At 38.1% G+C, this 23,270-nt stretch overlaps 1 protein-coding gene across 2 annotated transcripts in view; it reads left to right on the forward strand.

The window, feature by feature from the left end:
- The first annotated feature begins 547 nt into the window (after nt 1–547).
- Nucleotides 548–23,270, forward strand: part of LOC145773986 (NACHT, LRR and PYD domains-containing protein 4B-like) — an 87,824-nt gene continuing 65,101 nt past the window's right edge. For both annotated transcript variants that reach the window (XM_082585115.1, XM_082585114.1), the window contains exons 1-7: nt 548–686; nt 1,460–1,512; nt 1,840–1,990; nt 10,840–10,929; nt 14,810–14,899; nt 16,321–17,646; nt 19,004–19,090. In XM_082585115.1, the coding sequence (XP_082441241.1) occupies nt 611–686; nt 1,460–1,512; nt 1,840–1,990; nt 10,840–10,929; nt 14,810–14,899; nt 16,321–17,646; nt 19,004–19,090 (1,873 nt within the window). In that variant the 5' untranslated portion in view covers nt 548–610. The remainder of the gene's footprint in view (nt 687–1,459; nt 1,513–1,839; nt 1,991–10,839; nt 10,930–14,809; nt 14,900–16,320; nt 17,647–19,003; nt 19,091–23,270) is intronic.

Here is a 23,270-nt window from a genome sequence, read left to right on the forward strand (position 1 = left end):
GGTGTCTGATTGACGAAACGTTGGAATAAAAGCAGATTGTCACTTTATACATCTTGTGATAGTTTAGCTTAATTTGCACCAGTAGAATGCATATCATGTTATTTAAATCGCTTATTGCTGGAGGTTTGCTTGTTCCTCACAAAGAAGTTTCCATTTTCTCTGTTTACAGTTTGCTCACGTGACCGTTCCGCTATATAAGGCGAGTTGCGGAGCAATTCTCTGCACAATCGGCGAGTTTGAGGTCTGGGTTGTAGTCAAATAAAAGTCAAAACAAAGAAACCGAATTAAACTGCGCTGTTTTTAGTCTTGGTGATGAATGTAAGTTTGAGTTGGAACAATCCCGCGTGGATGAGTTTGCATCATTTGTTGTTAAACAAGCTGGTTTTTAGCCAAAAAAACATGAAGATTGATAAGCGTCAGTGAAAACTATTATTAAAGAGAAGAAAGTTTATGTTAGCTTGCTCAATGGAATTTTATCATTGCTTGATTCGCCATGTTTTTCTTTGGGAAAGCATCATTAAAATCAATTACATTTGCGTTTTGCAGCATCAACTACAGAAACTTAGTTTTAAACCTGTTTTTTTGTCAAGTTTCTTAAACTAAATACAAAATGTCTCACAAACAAACCAGAACAGTTGTTCCGAATAATGAAGTGGTGGATGAAGGTGACTTGTCAACCAATCTTGGTAAGTCTGCTTGAAGGATTTCTATGATATGTAGATTAGTCTACTTTGATATTCATGACTTTTTTGACATTTTACACATAAGTATCACATTTTGAAATTTGCTGCTACATTTTACTGCAAGAGAACAAAAAAATTCAACCACTATGATTCTAGCATCAATTTGTGTAGGCGCCAAATTTAACTCTATATCATAATTACTGGGATTTTTGGACTGTTGTAAAGAAAGGTAGTTACGTAATGAACTTCTTTGAGTGCAATTTGCATTGTAATTAAAGTAGTTGAAAAATTAAAAATATATATATACCAAGGGTCTAACAATATTCTGTTGCATGCATCAAATGCTAAAATTAAAATTGAAAAGTTGTTGCCAAATAAGGCATCTCTCCTTATTGTATCCCCCCTTAGTCGCTTTTGTTGTTGGTTTGAATCTTTATCATCGGACTGACAAAACCTTCATAGGGTATTGCTGGCAGTTTTGCATACTTGTAGAGTCTTTGAACTACTGACGCAAGCTTGATTACCGAAATTGACAGAGTGAAGTTACCAATTGTTGTTGTCTGTGAATTATTCCGTTTGTTAGGTGTCGCTGAATGAGAGCAGTCTTTAAATTTGTTGCTCAAGTGCACACCCCGAGAACTGAACCGCCGCAGCTTGATCTTGCAATTTTTCGTACACAACACCGGGCGCTGAGCTAATGGGGTGAACAACCCTTGAAAATGTTCACACCTGTTGTCTACATTGTTTTCCTTTCACAAGTTTTTTTTGTTTTCCAGATGCTATGGAGATTCACAACCTGGAAGGCCAAACTCAGAGCAGAAATGCTGAGGTGAGTCAACATCAGCAACAAATCGCTGCTCGCTAAATAAACGCAATGTCTGTGTTTCTTGGATAATAATTTTGCAGTTAGCGGTGGCCGCTCGATGTTGTGGTTTTTACAATGTGGCTCCACGCTCCCCTTGTGACTTATTCCAAGCCCTTTACAGTATGTAGTTGTTTTGAGAAATTTCTTTGTGCCATCACAAAGATTGAATTTTTATATCCCACATGGAAAAGCTGGATTAGTTTGATAATTTTGTTTTTGATTGGTTATTTTTTTAACTGCTGATATGTTTTCAACTGTTTAAACTGTTTCTTTCAAACGCGTATTCTTCAGGAACTGTCAGTGGCATCTGGCAGTGGTTTGTCTTCTGGACCATCAATTCATGTAGGACAAGTTGAAAACAGCATACTTTCAGCTGGAACAGTTGTTCAGAATCCAATAGACAATCGATCTTATACCGTAATCCACCACCATCATCCGCCAGGTGAGATTTTTTTTCCTGAGACATGTTTTGCAAAGAATACCTTTTATATTATAATTTACTTTTGTAGCCTATGTATTAACACTTAACTACTGTATCTGTATTCGCACAACTATGCACAGCCACTTATAACCTTAACAACAATGATTTTTCCGAGATAAAATTATGCCAAGTCACATAAAACCTAACAATATAGCTCTTCGCAGATTTTAGAGGATTATTCCCAAAAGCATAAATTCGAAATATTATCAATACAAATAAATCTAATTTCACGAGAGTCAGTGCAATATCATGCGGCTGAACAAGCGATTTCAATCTTGTTGGATCAATGCTTTGTAATCTTTTTTTTCTTTGCTTTAAAACATTTTTTTTACTCAACATTTCTTCAAACTCTCATGCTCCCTTTCGAACAGATGCTGCTATTCCATAAACCAGGGGTTCCCAACCTTTTTGTGTTCTCGTACCACTTAGCCACCACGGATTGTCAACACGTACCACTATTTGCAAAACAACTAATTTGATCCCATATTAAATTATTTGCAAGATGATGAATCCGGATGTAAAGTCAGCGAAAGTAGCAAATTACCAACAAAACATCACAGAGTCCATTACACCACACAGCACAGAACGCATCAGAATAACAAAGAAAAAGACACAACTAAACACAAACACAATACAACTAAATTTAATGAGATTTTTGTTTATCTTTCACCAGTTGATCGATACGTGGCATAACTTTGCTAATAGCACATCTGAAGTCATGTCCAGGGGCACTTAGTCGGTTTCGATTTTTTGATTTGATGTTCATAAGAATAAAAAATCCCTGCTCGCATTCCCAAGTAGAAGGAAAATTCAGTAGTTGTGGAACAGCGTGGGAAGCTTTCGTTGGGTATGATTGAAGAAGCCATACTAAGCCAGAAGTTTATTGCAGAACATTCTTTGCGTTGTTTTTTTTGCTGTCTGATCCTCCTGCATGTCTATCAGTTCCTCTTGTTCCCCTGTACCGACAGGTAGGTCGGCTGGGTCCACTGAGAAAGGATCTGTGATGTATGGGCAGCTTGTGGTAATTGTGGTAGCTATCTGGAAAGTAATGCTGCGATTCAGCAGTTAGCAGCGAGAATTTCTCTGGAAACGTCATCACTGATTTCCATTTCAAGGGCTGACAGAAATTTAAACATACCATAGCGCTTGTTTTCTACATTTTTCCTCCATAATTCCACCTTTCGGATAAAAGCTCCCAGTTTTGAAACAAAGTCTACGACAGTGCAGTTTTGCCCTTGAAATGACAGATTTAAATGATTGAGAGCTTTAAATATATCTGACAAATAAGCCAATCTTGCAATGAATTCCTCGTCCTCCAGATCGTTTTGAAATTCATGGTCTTTTTGTTGGAAAAATGAAAGTAATTCATTTCTCATTTCAAAAAGACGCTTAGTTGTATTTCCTCGTGAGAGCCAGTGCACTTCTGTGTGATAGAGGAGACAAGTGTGGTCTGAGCCGAGATCTTCACAAAGAACTTTCAACAATCGAGTATTCAAAGCTGATGTTTTAACAAAATTTACGATTTTGACTACCCTGTTCAAGCGCATTAACAACTTTGCAGGAAGAACCTTTGTGCAAAGAGCAAATCTATGTATGAAACAATGAACACTTATGACGCGAGGCGACACAGCTTTGACATGGGCTTGAAATCCAAACTTTCTACCGAGCATAGAGGGAGCCACATCTGTCGTACATCCGACAAGATTTCCCCAATCCAGTTCATTTTCCTTGAAAAAATTATCCAAAGGGTTGAAAATATATATTCCTTTTGATGTACAGTAGTGGACACCTCATGATTCAACAATAATTCCGTTTTTACAGCATCGTTCTGTGTAAAGCGGACGTAGACAAGCAGTTGGCAGCAGTTTGTGACATCTGTGGATTCATCAAGTTGTAAGGCAAATCTAAACTTCGAATCTCTTACTCCTGCAATCACTTGGTCAGTGATATCAACTGACATTTCCTCGATGCGTCGTTTCACAATATTGGTAGAAAGCGAAACACTATCCAACTTTGCCACTGAATCTTCTCCAATCAAATTTCTGACTAATATCTTTGCTGCTGGCAAAACAAGTGACTCCGCAATGACATGAGCTTTTTTGTTTTGGGCCACCAGAAGAGATACTTCATAGGATGCCTTCACAATTCCGGCATTGTTTCGGTAAAACTAGCCAGTGTGATCCATGTGCTGTCGCTTCACGTTTTCCCCAAGTCGCTCAAACTAACTCTTATCTCGATTCATCTTACCTGCATGATTGGACTCAAGATGCCGCTCAAGCAAACTTGGTTTCAAAGCTGCATTTGAAAGGTTTTTCATACAGATCACGCACTGAGGTAAGCTATCTCCACGATGTTGAATAGCAATGAAGCCATACTTAATATAATCTGCGCTATACTTTCGCTTCGACATTTTCAAATATTTAGACAAAAATGTAATGCTGTTCAGGATTCAGCCACTACACGTCGGAAAACCAACATCACAATAAACGCAATTCTGCAATTGCACAGACCACATTGCACACGTAATATAGTTTCGTCACAGACACCATTCACATTGCACACATAATAGTTTCGTCACATACACCATTAAGTTCGCACAGCAGCATTGTATTAATAACAATGACAGCAGGGAGCAAGATCGACAAAAGTAGCTTACTGAGTGCAGAGAATTTAGTACGGAAAGAAATAAAAGTGTTGCTTGCATATTTTAGAAACTCAAAATTAAATAATTGTTGCAATAGGCCTACTTTATTTGACAATACTACTACATATCGCATGCAACGGAGAGCTGCTCGCGTACCACCTGAAAAGCTCCCGCGTACCACTAGTGATACGCGTACCACCGGTTGGGAACCCCTGCCATAAACCTTCGTGGTTGACGAAATAATCAACCGACTTTCTAGGAAGACTTACAAGCGTGAAATATGAAACGTCAAATCAGAAAAACTCAAATGTGAAGCGACACTTTTTCCAACAAACATGCAATAAACTTGTGCTACATATGTAACCATAGCCACCTAGCAATTCTTTACTTGGAGATAGTTTTTGGTTCTTATAAAGAGGAGTGGATTGATGTCTTCCTACAATTCCTCATTCGCTCGCTCTACTGTCGCACACATAACTTTGTTTTTTGATTCATTTGAGTCTACGATTGGGGATAAAAAGTTGATTGTTTCACACAATTGAAGGATTTTGCATTCAGTTATAAATCAAACTAATGCCACAAATCTCTAGGAAGGCGTTCTGTCATTCTCTTGCTTGCTTACGGATATTACTGATTTTCCAACACAAAAAATATAATCGTATTGTCACCCACTTCATACCAATCAGCTAACCCACGTCTTGCTGCTGTATCTAAAAAACATAGAAATACAATAGAAAATAGGTGATTGCTAAAATTGTGGCAGCAGCTTTCCACCTGCACAATCGGGAAGCTGATCGTTAGCTACACGCCCAGAACAATGGAAAATCTCTGTCCTTCTGCCCCGAACCAAGATATATTGGGGTAACACTGGACAGATCGCTCACATACCGCCACCATTTGGTGTCACTGCGCAAGAAACTCACATCCCGCGCTGCGCTACTCAAGCACCTGGCAGGTTCTAGCTGGGGGGCGAGGGCTGACACTTTGCGTATAGCAGCCTTAGCCCTTGTCTACTCTTCAGCAGAGTACTGCGCACCTGTTTGGTGCCGCAGTGCTCACTGCCACAACATCGACACTGCCATAAACAGCGCCTTGCGCACAGTGACCGGATGCCTGCGCCCCACAGCATTGGACAATCTCCCCATTCTCGCTGGCATCCAACCCGCTGAGCTTCGTCGCGAAGAAGCCACTTTGTCCCTCGGTCGACGGGCACTGGAGCCTAACCACCTTCTCCATCACAAGATCTCTGCTCTCCCAAACGAGCACCCCAGTCGACTGAAATCAAGACACCCATTCGTGCCAGCCGCTCAACTTCTTATCAATGAAGCTGATGTACAAGACATTTCTGCGGCTACTTGGGCGGACCATAAATGGAGTTCTGAATGGAAGTCAAGCGCCACCGGACTCTATTCGTTTATCCCCGACGCCGACACACGCCCCATCGGCCTAACACTACCAAGACAGGCATGGGTGCGCCTCAACCGTCTCCGTACGGGCGTCGGGCTTTTCCGCTCAACCATGCACCAATGGGGAATGGCCTCTTCCTCCTCCTGTAAATGTGGTGCCGAGGAACAGACCGCAGACCACATCATCAATGACTGTTCCATGTTCAAGCCACCTAACGGAGTGGAAGGTCTGCGTGTCATAGATGATGAAACCAAAGACTGGCTGCTCTCTAGTAGCCTTCCAGTGTAGTCCGGGAACATCGTGAATCTGGGGTGGTAAAAGGATAGACCCTCGGCCCCAGAGGCTCACACGACGACGACGACGACGATAGAAATACGATGAATATATAAATTGTAAGCTAGCTCAGCGCCTGATTAACTATAGTAGCAGATGTAGCAGCTGCTACGGGCCCCGCGCTTCACAAGGCCCCGCGCTTGGCGAGCAAAAGTCGAACATGGCAAGTAATTTTTGGCTTGCAAACTGGAATGGCATAGGAGAACATTATAATTGTACTCCTCTTGACAATATCAATAGGCTCTTGACAATATCAAACTGAAGATGCTTTAAAAGCGAAGTCGATATTTGATTAAAAAGATGAGGCTGGTACACTGTTTGTTGTGTTGAGCAACAGGACGAGACTAAAGATAAGAGACAGTCAACCGCTTCAAGTGGACAGTTTGCTGGGTGGTTCACTAAAAACAGAAAAGTTTTATTAGTCATTATAATTGTAGGAATAAATTACTAGTCCCAACGGTTTTTTGGAATAGCTTACTCGATAATTGCTTCCAGGCAACTCAAGCCTCTCTTCAAGCAAAGCAGCAAAATCTCAACGTTGCTTCAGCGTTGTGTGCCTCTTTGGCAGGATCTCTACAGATTTTCAGAGAACAATTGGCTAAGTTTGAGTCAGAGCCGCAAAAGCTGACTCAAGTGCCGGATTACCGACCAACAAGCACAAGAAGAATTGTCCGAAATCGAAGGTGCGATGAGGCTGTAGGCAGCGGCCGTTCAGTTCCAGATGCAATCACTGGTCTACAAAAAAAGATTTTTTTTCTGCAGTTTGGACTTTGACAACTGATTTCAGGTAATTTTGGGTTAATGAATCCAAATCTGAACTCAGATTTTTACTATCACATCAAGTTTTTGAGATATGATAACAAAACTACTTTATTTTTGCCAAAAGTGAAAGATTTGGCATTGCGTTTACTACCAATATGTGCAGTGCTATAGCGAAAGGTTAGTGTTATGACAGGCAAAAACAGCTTAAATAAGGTTAATGAACAAGCATCGTCATACGCTTGCTTAAATCTTTGTGGTTTCATGCAAGCATTGACGGGGAAGGGGTCAGTTATACTTTTTGCCTCCCTTTTAGCTTGTTATTATAACTGCATGGTTAATAATTTTTTGTTATAGGCAAAATCTGAGGTCAGATTCGTATTCAGCACTCCAAAATTACTTCAAATCAGTTTTTAAAGTTCATGGCGCAAAAATCGTGTAGACCAGTGATATAATCAATCATAGATTCCGGGTAGAAATTTTCCTTGCCGTATTGGACAGCCTACAATCTGCGCTGGAGCAACGCCGTAAGGCATGCACCTAATTGAACACACGGTTTAGTTTTTTTGCGAAATCTGCTTGACCTAACACCTGCGCAGATCCAAGAAAGTGCTGACAGACTTTTGGAAGCATATTCCCAGGATTTGGAAGACGGATTGAAAGATGAACTATCTCAGTTTTCAGAATTCGTTAGGCACATTGCTATTGATTGCTCTTCTCCAGAACTCAACTATTTCACTTACTTATTTCACAAAGAACACAATAGTGACACCACGTTTCCTAACATTGACAATTTGTTGCGCATGTTGATGGTAACTAATTGTACTGGAGAGAGACCATTTTTAAAATTGAAGTTGATTAAAAACTATCTGCGAAACACGATGGGGGCAAGAGCGGCTGCACAATGTAACTCTTTTGAATATTGAAAATGACATTCTGAAGTCACTGAACTCATCTGAAATAATTGCCAAATTTGCAGAGACCAAAATGCGCCGAAAAGACCTTTGAATGATATTGTTGAAGTTTTATATTTCTTCTTGCAAATAAAACATTACATTAGACTTTTGTTATTTTTGTTGTAGAATGTAGCCTATGTCAAATCTGTAAAATATTCAATTGCTTCTCGGGTATTATCTGTACATCAAATCAATCTGCTACAGGCCCCGCACTTGGTTAATCCAGCACTGAGCTAGCTCTGTGTTAATTAAATTATTGCATTACGTTTACTAACGTAAAGGTTGCATTAACCGTATCTGTCACTGCTTCCTTTTGGCGGCAAGAGTCACTGGCCGAGACCATCAGGTCTACGTCTCTCTTATTGCTAATTACTTCGTCGGCTTATATCAAATAACAACCGGAAAAAGTATGCCGTTGGTCAAAAGCCTTATCTATCACTTCAATCAATTTATTTCGCAAAAATATATTCGTGATTGTGTATTTTAGGTAGAAAAGGTGATAAAGACTCGGTTTTTGACCTATTTTTGCCATTTCTTGGTCAAATTTCTCAGTTCACATTTTGTTTTGAAAGTCTTTTTGCCTTGAACACAGAATTTCATCAATTTAATTTTTATGTTCCTGTGCAAACAGTATTCCATGCACTTTTTGCACTACAAAGCAATTTGCGCAAATAACAAATTACTTTCCTAATTATTGTCTGCCAGCAAAGAATGACTCATTCGAAGCGCGGTCTCTCTTCATGCAGCGTGAACGTCTGAACTGTCATAAAATGCCATACGTGAAAGTAACTAATGGGTCGGTGTCCATATTTACGTCGATTCCACGTCAAGTAATGTCGAATAATTGTACATAACCCTGTAGCAATTATTTTCGACTTGGATAAGCGATAGCGAAATTCTTTAGTCAAAAATCTCATCTTAGGTAAATTTGACATTAGTAGATGTTAAATCAACGTAACCTCTTCATTGACTTGCATGGCTGAAAGCGTTTTCCGCAAGCTAAGAAAATAAACTCAATCATTATCAGTGACAAACACAAAATGAAACCGCACGCTAATAGTAAACTGTCAATCAAGCTATTGAATTTCAGCAAGTTTCTTGCATTTCATAACTGGCTGTGACAAAAGGTTTATTGTGAACTTTACAAATATCCGATACCAACATAATCGGGATTAAAAGTTGGGGCAAGAAAAAAAAGTAAAAGTCAAGAAATCTCAGGTTTCTAGCGTCACTGCTTCTATGTGAAATTGCTGAATTAGCAGAAGGCGAGACCATAAGGTCTACGCCAGTAACAGATACGGTTAAACCAAATTTAAATTTTTCATTTCTGCAAACTTGGTTCATTAGATTGTAAAATAAAGCAATCACCTATTTTCTATCTTTTATCTGTTGGATAGAAAATAAAATAAAAATGAATTTCTGACACTTTTCAAACTCAAAACTGGATGTACAAAGGTTTAAAATAAAAAAAATAAAATCTTAAAGAATAAATAATTTGCGTTATCAAACGCGTTTAGACTTGATTGGCGTCTGTTAACATTTCTTTATACATTGGTATCGCGCGGTTTGATGTTGATTCGATGTTTAAGTGTGATAGGTTTGTCAGTGATTGTACAATGTACTGTGTAAGTGCCTGTGTAGACTACAAATTTGTCAAATCTTTGCTGCATTTTAAAAGAGTTGACTTGTACGGAAGTGAAATTTTCAAGCAAAAAAGCTTAAATACTGTAAACGTTTATGTTGAATGATTAACCATAGAAGGACCAAGTTGGTCAAATGTTGAATGATGATAAATTGACCTGAGGAGCAGAAATCATATTAGCTGAATAAAATCAGTCATTACAAGATTTCTATTTTGAAAGTGTAATTAGATAATTTGCTGTGTGCACTGTGTAGTAGCGGCTCCAGGGAGGCAGCTAGCCACATGCCACCCCCCCGAAAAAAGAAAAGCTAAAACACTTTCGATTGAATAAATCATAAGTTTAAAAGCTTTTTGTTTCAAATTTAGAAATTGAATTGTTCGGTCAGATAGCGTCACAACCAAATCTAGATAGCCGTCATTTTGACACAATAAAATAAGTAACCAGTTATGTTTGTGAATCGGCGAATCTATTGATGGAAGGTGGTCACAAGCATTGTTCATTTTCTCTCACAATTTTTACTCCCTTGAAACTACAATGAATTTGTTTCTAGCTCTGCTACTGCGTCTGAATAATTAGTGGCAACTACTGAGCCATTGTTAATATGATATCTGTCCGACAAAAGTTCATTTGAAATCTTAATCAAGTTTAATCAGTGTTGCCAATTTTAAAATAGAAAAGTTGCTAATTTTATAGTAGCTCCGTTACTGCTTTTGAATATGGAAATGACATTGTTTCACGCCTTCATTTTATACTAAACGTCTTTGATATCTGGATTGGGTAAAAATAATTGTTACTACTGAACATGAAAACCTGATGTTAAATCAAGGTAAAAGTAATGGAATGTGCTGATTAGAATTTTACATTGATTCAGCGTCTGCAGACGTTGAATTAATGTAAATACAACAGGTTTTGCTGATAAGAATTTTACATTGATTCAGCATCTGCAGACGTCAAATCAATGTAAAAGTAGTGGATTCCACTGATTATAAAGAAGCATAATGTTATTCAACCGTCGCAGATAATATAATTTCAGTTTCATTAATTAACTTTGATCACATGTTAATACAGGTGCAACGGAAGCAACTTCTCGCAATGAGCATTATGAGCATACAACACCGAGATCAACTTCCGCATCTTCTCACCCCTTGCATCGACAAAGTAGGTTTAAACGAATCTTAATTTAAGCTTCACCATTAGGGGCTGTCTATAAAGGACGTCCGCAGTCAAGGGGAAGGGTTTACAAATTAGTATCAACAATGTAGTAGAGATGTCTATTTCAGAATGACGTATCCCCAAGAACCGGTTCCAAATTTACACTAGATCCAAACTATGGAACCGAAATATCCATAATAATACTCATATCCTGTTACTGCAGAGCACATCAAGCCTGAAGAAATCAAGCCTCCAGCAGCAGATTAGAAATGAGCAGTAAACCATGTTTGTCACAGTCAGTATCTCTTGGAAATAGTTGGAGGTGATAATAACTCTTGTTGTGGATCTTAGAGATCTAACTGGAAAGTGGTTTTGGGAGGCAGTTTCCTACCGGCACCGTACCTTGTAGTCCAGGCCCGCAACCAGCAAATATTTTCGGGGGGGGCATTTAATTTTTATCAAAGAACAAACATTAAAATGATGCATTGTGACATTTTTATGTTAATGTTCACGCCCATTGATAAGGGACAAGAGTGTGTGACACCAGTGGCATAGCCAGAAAAAAAATTTGGGGGGGCCAAATATTTGATGAATTGAAGAGAACAACAAAGTGTTTGATTTAAAACATTGCCACTTGATGTGCAGTGACGTATCCTGGTGGGGCAAGGGAAGCAATAAAGCTGGTGAGGGGTTAGAGCGTGCCGAAGGCATGCGTATTCTATGGGGGTCCGGGGGCATGCTCCCCCGGAAAATTTTTGCAAAATTACACTCAAATAATGGATTATAGCGCTTTCTGGAAACACTTTCAGGGTAATATTTGTATCAAATTTATTAGCAGATAAACAGCTATTAATTTATTAAAGGTAGCTGTTACACACAAACGGGCAAAAACTGCGGCTAAAATTAGAGAACACAAAAAACTCAGCTACACAAAAACCCAACAGAGTAGCCTAAGCGATTCTGAAATTGCTTCAACAGATTAGTTAAAAGAAGCGTAAATCGCGTAAATTTTGCGCGATTTACGATTTACAAAATTTATTAGTGTCTTTCTGTGTGCCTAAAACAAGTCCTGGGGGGTGTTAATAGCCAGATGTCTTGAAAAACGATATAAATTTCTACAAATTATATTATATATTTCAACAAAGGGTTCAACTTCGGAACTCAAACTTTGAAAATTTGGGGGGAGCCATGGCCCCTTTCGCCCCCCCCCCCTGGCTACGCCTATGTGTGACACTACCATGTTACGGTTCAATGGTCATAACTTATGTCAATCACGTTTTTGTTTAGTACAGCATTAAAGGAAACTAGCCTTTGTAACCTTTTCTCATTTAGCTATGACTACCCGAGGAAGAAAATTACGATAATACAGTAATGTGTTCAGTCGATTACAAATAAAATACAACATCTGTAGGCTACGAACTGCATTGGCACGACTGGAGTCATAAATTAATCAATAACATATATTTACATCAACATAAACAAACAGATACATATGAATAAACTCAACACGGTAATTACAGTCCTGAAACATTTTGTTGGCTCAACAAGTTTTTATGTTTGTAAGCCCAAAGAAGTTGACTTTGCAAATGCAAAATGACATTTTAATTTAGAGCATAATGTCTAACTTTCTACTTGATTTGGCAATTTTGTTTAACACCAATTCCGCGCTTGGAATTTGAGTAACAGATAATGAGGATGCCAGCCTAGTTTATCGAACAAAATCGTTAGCATGGCTTCCAACCAGCGTAGCCTACTTTCGGTTTCGATAGTATGGCTTTACGTGTACGACGTACTATTCATAGTAGGCTACATTTCATACTGCATAGAACGCTTAAAATTTTTTCAAAAAATTTCGGGGGGGGCAAATGCCCCCAATGCCCCCCCCTGGTTGCGGGCCTGTTGTAGTCCATATCTCACGTGGACTTTATGTTCCTAGTTCAGCCAGCATAGCCGATGCTAATGCCATGAACTTTGGCTCCAAAAGTTGCAAGGGCGTATTTAGCAAATTTGTTCAACCCGGTAACCAGAGCTGTGGAGTCGGGCGAAAAATATACGATCCCGACTCCTTGGTTTGTAACTTGCCCACTCCGACCACTGTTTCCAGATTTATGAAGGTTTTTTTTTTTCCTTTTCACAAAATATGATTTCACTTAATTTGTGATAGAAATTGCAACGGCGACTTGAAATTTTATTGTAAATCGTTTTGTATAAAGTCGGTCTTTTTTAACAACTCCGACTCCGGACACGTCAAAATCCTTTCGACTCCACAGCCCTGCCTGTAACACCAGCAAAAAGATTAAAGCCACGTACTTGTTCTATATGTCATGAACGAATATGACTAGATTAGGCCAACATGCATGCATTGTATGCTGTCGAAAGAGAGTTTTGTGTACAGTACTTGAAAAGTGTGGTATAATAATCCAATTTTATATAAAGCTTTTTTAGCTTTGCACTTTGTGGAGATCAGAAATAGTTGACTATAGAAGGTTTGTAAACCACCACTCCAGTACAAGTAGAATATTGTATAGTCTCAAGCAGTACAAGTTGATAGCACTACCATGGAACACTTCGGAGATATCGTAATGTTGCTCTCACGGACAAGGAGGAAAGGGGGTTGACATAATACGGAAATGGAAGGAGGGGGGATATTTTGCAATTTTATGAGGACGTGTTTTATGTACAGTCCCTTGTGTTAAAACCTTTCATACATTTACGGCCCGCACTTCATCTGTAGGCATTCTGAACCAGATGAAGTGGCTGTCTGGGTAGAAATCGTTGCATGCTGTGTAGTGTGAGCGCATCTTTTATTTATCTTATGTTCCATAAAGATAAGTTTACTAACAGCTTACTAAAACCTAACAAAAGGTGAATACTAATAGATGTGTTTTCTTACTTTACATTTTCCGTTAATTTTTTTTTTGATTTTGAATATTTTTTTCGCAGTTGTTACATCTGTAAGGATGTGAGGGAAAAACTGTAAAAAACAATCGAAAAACGTCAGGATCCACATTTCCTACTTTTTAATGCAATGGTGATATTTTGCTTGGCAGTTGATGTAACACCAATATGAAGCCAAAACATTCCATAAAATGCACTGTTTTTTTTGCCCCAAATCAACGAAATTAATTGGGGTAAAAAACACCTCAATAATAATCTACACAAACATTTGGAGGCCCCAGTCTTTGTTGCATCAAGTAGCCTCACAACATAGTACTCACAATATAATATTTAAACATTCATAGTTACCTATCACTAAAACTGAGCAAAAACCTTTAATAAATTCCTCCGAACCTTTTTTTTGCACCCTTCGTTGGCCATATTTACTCTATTTAACATATCTCTTCTTTGTCAAATCCAAAGTGTTTTTTTTTTACCCCAATACCCCCACTGTTTTTTTTTTACCTCACTTGACTATTTCTGTCTGACAAAAGTTGATTTGAAATCTCAATCTAGTTTAACCAGTGTTGCCAATTTTAAAATAGAAAAGTTGCCAATTTTATAGTAGCTCCGTTACTGCTGCTAAATATAGAAATGACATTGTTTTACGCTTTTATTTTATACTAAACGTCTTTGATATCTGGATTGGGTGAAAAATAATTGTCACTACTCAACATGAGAACCTGATGTTAAATCAATGTAAAAGTAATGGAATGTGCTGATTAGTGATTATAATTTTACAATGATTCAGCCTTTGCGGACGTTGAATTAATGTAAAAACAACAGGTTTTGCTGATTGGAGTTTTTACATTGTTTCTGCATCTGCAGACGTCAAATCAATGTAAAAGTAGTGGATTCCACTGATTATAAAGAAGCATAATGTTGTTCAACCGTCGCAGATAATATAATTGCAGTTTCATTAATTAACTTTGATCACATGTTAATAAAGGTACATTGGAAGCAACTTCTCACAATGAGCATTATGAGCAACCAACACCGAGATCAACTTCCGCATCTTCTTACCCCTTGCATCGACAAAGTAGGTTTAAACGAATCTTAATTTAAGCTTCACCATTAGGGGCTGTCTATAAAGGACGTCTGCAATCAAGGGGAAGGGAGGGGGGGTTTACAAATTGCCTCAAGCCTCCAGCAGCAGATTAGAAATGAGTAGAATACCATTTTATCACAGTCAGTGTCTCCTGGAAATAGTTGGAGGTGATAATGACTCTTGTTGTGGATCATGGAGATCTAACTGGAAAGTGGTTTTGGGAGGCCGTTTCCTACCGGCACCGTACCTTGTAGTCCATATCTCACATGGACTTTATGTTCCTAGTTCAGCCAGCATAGCCGATGCTAATGCCATCAACTTTGGCTCCAAAAGTTGCAGGGGCGTATTTAGCAAATTTGTTTAACCCGGTAACCAGAGCTGTGGAGTCGGGCGAAAAATATACTATCCCGACTCCTTGGTTTGTAACTCGCCCAGTCCAACTTCACTGTTTCCAGATTTATGATTTTTTTTTTTCAATTAAAAAAAGTTTGATTTCACTTAATTTGTGATAGAAATTGCAGCGGCGACTTAAAATTTTATTGTAAATCGTTTTGTGTAAAGTCGGTCTTTTTTAACAACTCCGTCTCGGGACACGTCGAAATCCTTTCGACTCCACAGCCCTGCCTGCCTGTAACACCAGCAAAAAGATTAAAGCCTCGTACTTGTGCTATATGTCATGATCGAAGATGACTAGATTAGGCCGACATGTATTGTATGCAGTCGAAAGAGAGTTTTGTGTACAGTACTTGAAATTTGAAAAGTGTGGTGTAATAATGCAATTTTATATAGCTTTTTCAGCTTTGCACTTCGTGAGGATCAGAAATAGTTGACTATAAAAGGTTTCTAAACCACTACTCCAGTACAAGCAGTGTATTTATAGTCTCAAGCAAGCAATACAAGTTTATAGAGCTGCCATGGCCACTTACACTTTGGAGATATCGGTAATGTTTTCCGCACGGACAAGAGGGAAGGGGGTTGACACCGTACGGAAATGGAAGGAGGGGGGATATTTTGCAATTTTATAAAGACGTGTTTTATGTACAGTTCCCTGTGTCAAACCGTTCATACATTTGCAACACGCACTTCATCTGTAGGCATTCTGGACCAGATGAAGTGGCTGTCTGGGTAGAAAGCGTTGCATGCTGTGTAGCGTGAGCGCATCTTTTATTTATCTTATGTTCCATAAAGATAAGTTTACTAACAGCTTATTAAAACCTAACAAAAGGTGAATACTAATAGATGTGTTTTCTTACATTGCATTTTCAGTTATTTTTTTTTTGATTTTGAATATTTTTTTCGCAGTTGTTACATCTGTAAGGATGTGCTGAAAAAACTGCAAGAAACAATTCAAAAACGTCAGGATCCACATTTGCTACTTTTTAATGCAAAAAGTTTGATATTTTGTGTTTTAGGCTCAAACTTCGGAATAGAAAAGCTAAAAGAAACGACCCTCAAACTGTATGATCCTGAATATGACGTCGACCTTTGCCATTTTTACATCTCGTCAGATGGTTTGCCAGAAGTGTGTGCTGAACTTTTTTTGGTTCAATTTTACGAAGGAAATCTTGTTCCCGATGACAACAAATATGATCCTAAAACCCATGAATTTAAACTGACAAAATCTGACGAAAAAGTTGACTTTAATAAATTAGTTTTGGATGCTCAAAAGAACCATTTTGTTTCAATAATTGGATATCCTGGGGTAGGGAAAACTATTCTGTCCAAGCGCCTGGCAAGGCATCTTTGTCAGTCTGGTGATCTTGTTGTTTTAAGGAAGCTTTTCATGAACATGAGCGACTGTGATGAAGACACATTTACTTTGAAACAATTTTTATTGGGAGATAGCAACTACAACTTAAACGAGAACGAAGCGACTTCTGCTTTTGAATGGATCAAAAGCAATCCAAAAAAAGTTTGTATCATTCTTGACGGATTTGATCAAGTGGAATGGAGTATCTTAAAAACTGTAAAGAAATGCAACATCAACAGCTCACTTACTTCTCAGGAAATAGTTTCAAGCCTTTGCCAAGGACAATTTCTTCTTCACTGCCACCTCATCTTCACTTCTCGTCCACACGCGATGCTTTCCGTCCCTAAAAACTGCAGACCAAGTCTTGTTTTCTTTCTTTGTGATTTAAAGTCTTCAGATATGAGGAAATTGTTTGATGCTTTGATAAACAATCAGAGCAAAGCTGACGAACTCTGGGAATCATTAACCAGTAAAGCACCCCAGCTAGAATCATTATGCCACAACCCACTTATGTTACAACTTTATGTTAGAGCTTCATTGGGTTCAACTGGACAGGTGAAGTGCATTTCCACAATGACCAAAGTATTTCATTCTGTGCTTAAAAATCTTAAAGCGTCTGACCATGCAGGTTCTTTGTCGGATGAAACTGTTATGAAATTGCCTGAAATCGCCTATAAAGCGACAAAAGAGGGTACAGTACTTATTGATGCTAAAACTCTTAGACAAAAGAATCTGACCATCAGCGAAGTTCAGGATTTTGTGGTGCCTTTATTTGGATCCAACAAAACATGTCCGCTGCTGGAAGGTAACCAACAATTATATTTTACACATCAAACCTTCCAGGAGTACTTCTCAGCTTTGTATCTTTGTCATCACATGCCATCAAGAGAGTTCGCTTCCTTCGTCCAAAACAATCTGCTCAAAGGTCATTGGTACATTGTTGTACAATTTCTATCCGGTCTTTTGCTGGATCCAAGCACAAGAAATGGTAACTTTACGATTGATAAAAAATTATTGTTGCAAAGAGCTCACTGTTTCTCATTTTCCATTTTTATCCTTGATTTGTATTTCTATAGTTACAATGCTGAAAAAAGTTGAATATTTCAACCCTTAACTCTTTCGCGCCCAGCGATTTTGCACGGTTTGACCGCAAAACCCAGGCATTTTTGCTATTTTTTCTCTAACTTTAACGAGTTGACAAGCGTGACACCGATTGTATATTTTGACATGGAATATCTCATTGGAAAGAAAATTTCAAGTTCTGATTATAAATGTTAGAACCTACTTTCCTAATACAACATATTTGAAGATGCAGTGTTTTCAAAATGTGTACTTTTTTAACTTTTTTTTTGTTAAAAATTTTGTAAAAATGAAGCATCTTACAAAAAAAAATACTTTCCACCAATCTGTAGAACCTAAAAAGATTTTTTTTCTTCAGTGGACTTCCTAATGATATGAAGTGTCAAGGAAAAATCAAACATGCCTTGTTCCTTTACTATGCATACTTTTCTTTTAACTGTTGTCTAAAGTAACCACACTTTGTCAAATTTGAGAAACTTTTTTTTTGAAAAACACGAGAATATAAATAAAATAAGCATTTTACAAGGGACCAGTGAATTTATAGATATTCTGCTACAAAGACAAAGTCTTATATCACGCATCAAACAGCATCATTTTAAAATGATGCTGGGCGTTTCGCATTAAACCTCAAATCATTTTAAAATGATGCTGGGTGTTTCGCATTAAACCGCAAATCATTTTAAAATGATGCTGGGCGCGAAAGAGTTAAAGTTTGTTTAGCTTTTTGTGTTTCTTAAATGTACCTATTTACTTTTTCATGATTTTCAAAAATAAATTTAATTGCTGTGTCAACACACATTCGACAACCAATAGCTTGCTACTGTATTAAAAACTAAATGAAACTGATGATCGGGCATTTTATTCAACATCATGGTACGCTCTTCTGGTGTAAAACCTAGCGCCTAAATCTAGACCTAGCGTTTGTTGAACCTTTTAAAAGCTATGTATTGCTCACGTAAAAAGGGTTAAAATGTACAGTCTTGCGCAGAAAAAAAAAACGGTTTAAAATTAGAGAAAACTACAAAATTGTAAAAAATACGCTATGCAGTAAAACGAATCAAGCATTGGAAAAAATTAATTTGTATTGCCCAGTTAATCACAGCACGTGTTATCTGTTAACAACTATGAGAATACGCTGGCAATCAATTGTCTGTCTAGTCCTGTCTAACCCTGGGTTGAAGGATTAATAAACTTCATGAAGTAATTTTGAAGTAACATTTAAAATCTATAGTTTAGCGATTGTAAACCTGTTTGTATTTTTATAGGCTCTTCAACCATCCAGTTACCTTCAGAAGAGTCCGTTGCTTTACCACGCCAAAAACCTCCCCAGCAAACCCGACTATCTTCACCAGGTAAAGTATAGGATACTTATCATTTGTGCAGTAAATTAGGACTTTAAAAACACTATATGAAATAACGTACAACACAGGCTACTTTATTTCTTAACTTAGAAGAGTTCATGTGCACACAGTGGCGTATTTAGAAATTTTGTTAGGGGGGGGGGGGCAAGACATTGTGTCAGTCAACCGCGTAGCGGCTGACTCGTCGGCTGGAGGCCATTGGGGTCTGGTGGTAGTACACACGGGTAGTCTCAACGGTAGTGCATGGAAAACTCAAATTTGGTGAAAGTGGTTGTTAGTTGTTTCAATTTTTTTTCTATTTGGGTAAAATTAGACTTGTTTGACCCCTTAAATAGGAGGGTATACCAAAATGACGGGGGAAGGGAGTTAGCTGAAACCGTCAGAATACCGTCAGATAGGAGGGGTCCAAAATCAAGAGCGAATCCGCAGAAGGAAGTTACTGTTCCAATCAATGAACCAGCAAAAGATATCAAACACTTCAGAACATAAACAATAAGTTAGTCTTCCGACTTCGAGTAGCCTACCTTTTGAACATTCTCGGAGATTCCCAATAACAATTTACAGTTTAATGCGATGGCTGCGCTTGACAAATATATCGACGACTGCATCATACTCGAGTACAATATCCTTGTTCAAATACATCTGAGTTAGACCATCCAAACGCGGCTCGGTCATGGTCGTGTGGTAATAAATTTTGCAGGTACTTTAGTGAACTAAAACATCGCTCATTGGAGGCAGTTGTAACTGGAAGCGTAGCAAAGATTCGAAGTAATTTATGGATAATCGGATAAGTGCCGAGTTGTTCATCAGCTTGACACGCATCCACAAGTGTCGCAGGTCGTTTATCCACAGAAACTGCAAGCCAATTCGCTCTCCATCTTCGCAATTCAATGGTAGCTACAAAGCAATTGCTTGGTTCAAGATCCAGCATTTCATGGTAGAAGTCGAAAGTCTCGTCGACCGGGCAGTCCTCATCTTCATGAATCAATGAAGGCAGAAATGTGCTGACTTTAAAGTGCCCCTGACAGGTTGGATCCAAGTATAGTAACTTTTTAAAGCATTTCCTTGCGCAGAATCATACTTAGCGAACTTTTTCACCTTAACCTCGTAGCTCGACTGGTTAGGGCGTAATTTACATCAAACGACGGCTCCGCAGCGCCACCACAGGCGAAACTCCATATTTCACTGCTCTGGGACGACTTTGGTGGTATTACGTCATTCTAAGTCGGCGTTCTTAGCGACGGATGAAACATACGTTTCCTAGATGTAATTGCTGGATCACAGTTTAGTCGGAGTTGGTACAAGCAGTTGCTTTTTTCAAAGATCTGTTGTTTTTTACAGTTTAATAAAACTGTACTGGATACGTTCCTACAAAACCTAAAATATACTTGAAGTGAAAAATGAAGAAATTGTACGAATCATCATTCATATTTAATTCATCATCACTATTCAAAAATAAATAAAAGTTCTCTCTCTCATAATGTGCCCTCAGTACGTACATAGCAGAGTCTATACATGTAAAAGCCTATAGTTTACCTGTGCAAGGGTACGGTACGTTTTTGTAAACGTTGTTCTTTAGAAGTGCTGAAATCATCATCAGCAACTGGTTGCATCTTTGCTTTTATAGATGGTAACCTATGGCAGATTTCTTCAAAATGTAAAGTTTGCTCAAGCCCGTTTTTATTTGAGTGGTATTAACAATATCATCTTCAGTGAAGTGAAGAGAACATATACGACTAGTTTAGTATGTCCCATCCTACTTTCGAAAACTTGAAGAACACTTCGACCATTTTCTTCTCAGCACCTTGTTTTGTGGGAAAGCGTGAAAAGAAAGCACATGGGCTTTGTCAATGACACTGTCACATATTTATTTATTATTTATTTGCGTCAAAGCTGTCCATATCGAAAACAAAACCACGAAATACTGTAATGTACAAACTGAAAATGCACAAAGGTCACAGAGAGCCACCTTGGATGCCATCGGTTTAAAAGCTCACTAAATAGGCTATCTACTGTTACAAATTTACATACAATGAGCGTTGGAAGAATTGAAAGCATTCAGAACGATAAAAACAATCAGATGACATCATGTCTGATATAAAGCGATTTGAGGAGTGTATGCAATCGGTTAATAAATGAAAACATGTTTTTTCCCAATAAAGCATCAAACGTAGTTACATTATTCATTACGGTACTTGATATTCACGGGCATTGACATAACGAGGCAAATTGTGCAATATTCTGAAAGAGTCATTGTAAGCAACACGTAATCGTTTTATACTAGAAGATTCCACAACTGGGATGAGTAAAACGACATACAATAAGAACGAAATAAACTGTTTTTTACAGCGGGTGAGCATTTAGAAAATTTGAGATTTTGCATTATTAGCAGCACAGTACTGAGAGCGTACTTGCCTTGAAATATCATTTTCATCTGAGAACTATCAATAAACACACCCAGGTATTTTACAAAGTCTGTAAACACAATTTCAGATTTACTTAGGTGTGGCAGAGGAGCACGTAAAAGATAAAAGTTTTTTGAGGAGAATAACATACCAAATGACTCTTTAGAATTAAAGTAATTTCATGTTCAACAGCATACTTGTGGCAAACATCTAACAAATTTTGTAAGCCACACAAACTAGGCGAAATGCAGCAAATGTCATCAGCAAACATAATATGATTTAGACAAGAGCTGCCAACATAGCAACCAACTTTTGTTTTATTGAGATAAGAAAGCTGATCAATGTATACGGCAAAAAGGTAGGGGCTTAACACCCCACCTTGTCAGACTCCGTTGGACACAGTAAATGATTGGGACAGGTGACCTCTCCACCTCACTTGCGTGATTTTTTTACTAAAGGCACAAAGGTCACCAGTATTCCAATAAGCGAACAAAATAGATAGGCAGTAGGCATGTTACGTGTGATAAGCGTTTTAAACAATAAATGATGATTGACTTTGTCGAAGGCTTTTGAAGCATCCAAAATGACAGAATATACAGGAGTGTCATGACTGATATAAGAGGACACTGCTTGTTTTAATAAAAAACACTCATGTCAGTACTATGACCAGACTTAAACCCAAATTGATTGTCACTGGTATTGAAGGAAGGCAATGGATGATTCAAATAAAACGTTCAAACAGTTTTGAGATTACTGTGGCTACAGCAATAACTCTATAGTTACCTGAATCTTGAATGTCGCCATTCAAATTCTTTACAATCGGGACTAAGACAGTGTTCAAGCAAAAATTCGGTACAGTGCCATGACTAAGACACATATTAAAAAGTACACTAATATAAAAACGAATAATCAGCATAAACAAGATGTTCAGCTGAAATGTTGTCAGCACCAGCAGCGCGGTTTAATGGCAGTTTGACAAGCAAGGGACCAATTGTGTCCATGTTGCAACAAAAATTGTAATATTTAATCCCTAAAAGAAATACATGAGTTAACAAATTCTTTTTCAGTGTTGGTTTTGCTAGAATTTAGCAAGGAGCTGTAATGATGTTTTCACATCTCAGCAATTGCTTCAGGAGTTTTTGCTCCACCAACATTTACAGGAAGAGAACTCTTTTTGCAAGTAGACTTTTTTACTTTCTGCCAAAATGACTTATGTGAGCTGTCCAAATTGAGTGCTGAGGCAAGCACATTGCTCTATGTTGTTCAGAGGCATGATTATAACGGCGAAAGGCTTTTTTATACTCCTTTCGTTTGCTCTGCATCAACTCATATAGGCAGGGATATCTAAAGAAGGGGATACGAAGGCTTTTATTACGCCTGACAATAGAAGGGCTTTTGTTTATTGTAAATAATCTGTGTTTATCGTAAAATGACAATTGGCACCGATAGTAGTTTAATAAATCTTGTTATGATAACTTGCATTGCGCTATTAGCATCAGATCTGGATATTCACAGCATGCTCATGGTTGCTTGTTAATTCAACTACCCATATACTTGCTTTACATCTAGCCTACTGCAAAGGCTTTGTTAAGAAAAGCAGCTTACTGGTAACTTTTCAACTGTCTTTCCAAACAAGTATTCTTTAAATATGCTCTACGTAACTTTTGCTAACTGTCTTCTGTAACTCATTCTACCAGCTGCACTACAAAACTTTCTACGATTTTACAAAGAATCACATGTTTAAAACACTACAAACTACAGCCCTG

Source organism: Aplidium turbinatum, chromosome 7, assembly GCF_918807975.1.
Source record: "Aplidium turbinatum chromosome 7, kaAplTurb1.1, whole genome shotgun sequence".
Lineage (NCBI taxonomy): Eukaryota > Metazoa > Chordata > Ascidiacea > Aplousobranchia > Polyclinidae > Aplidium > Aplidium turbinatum.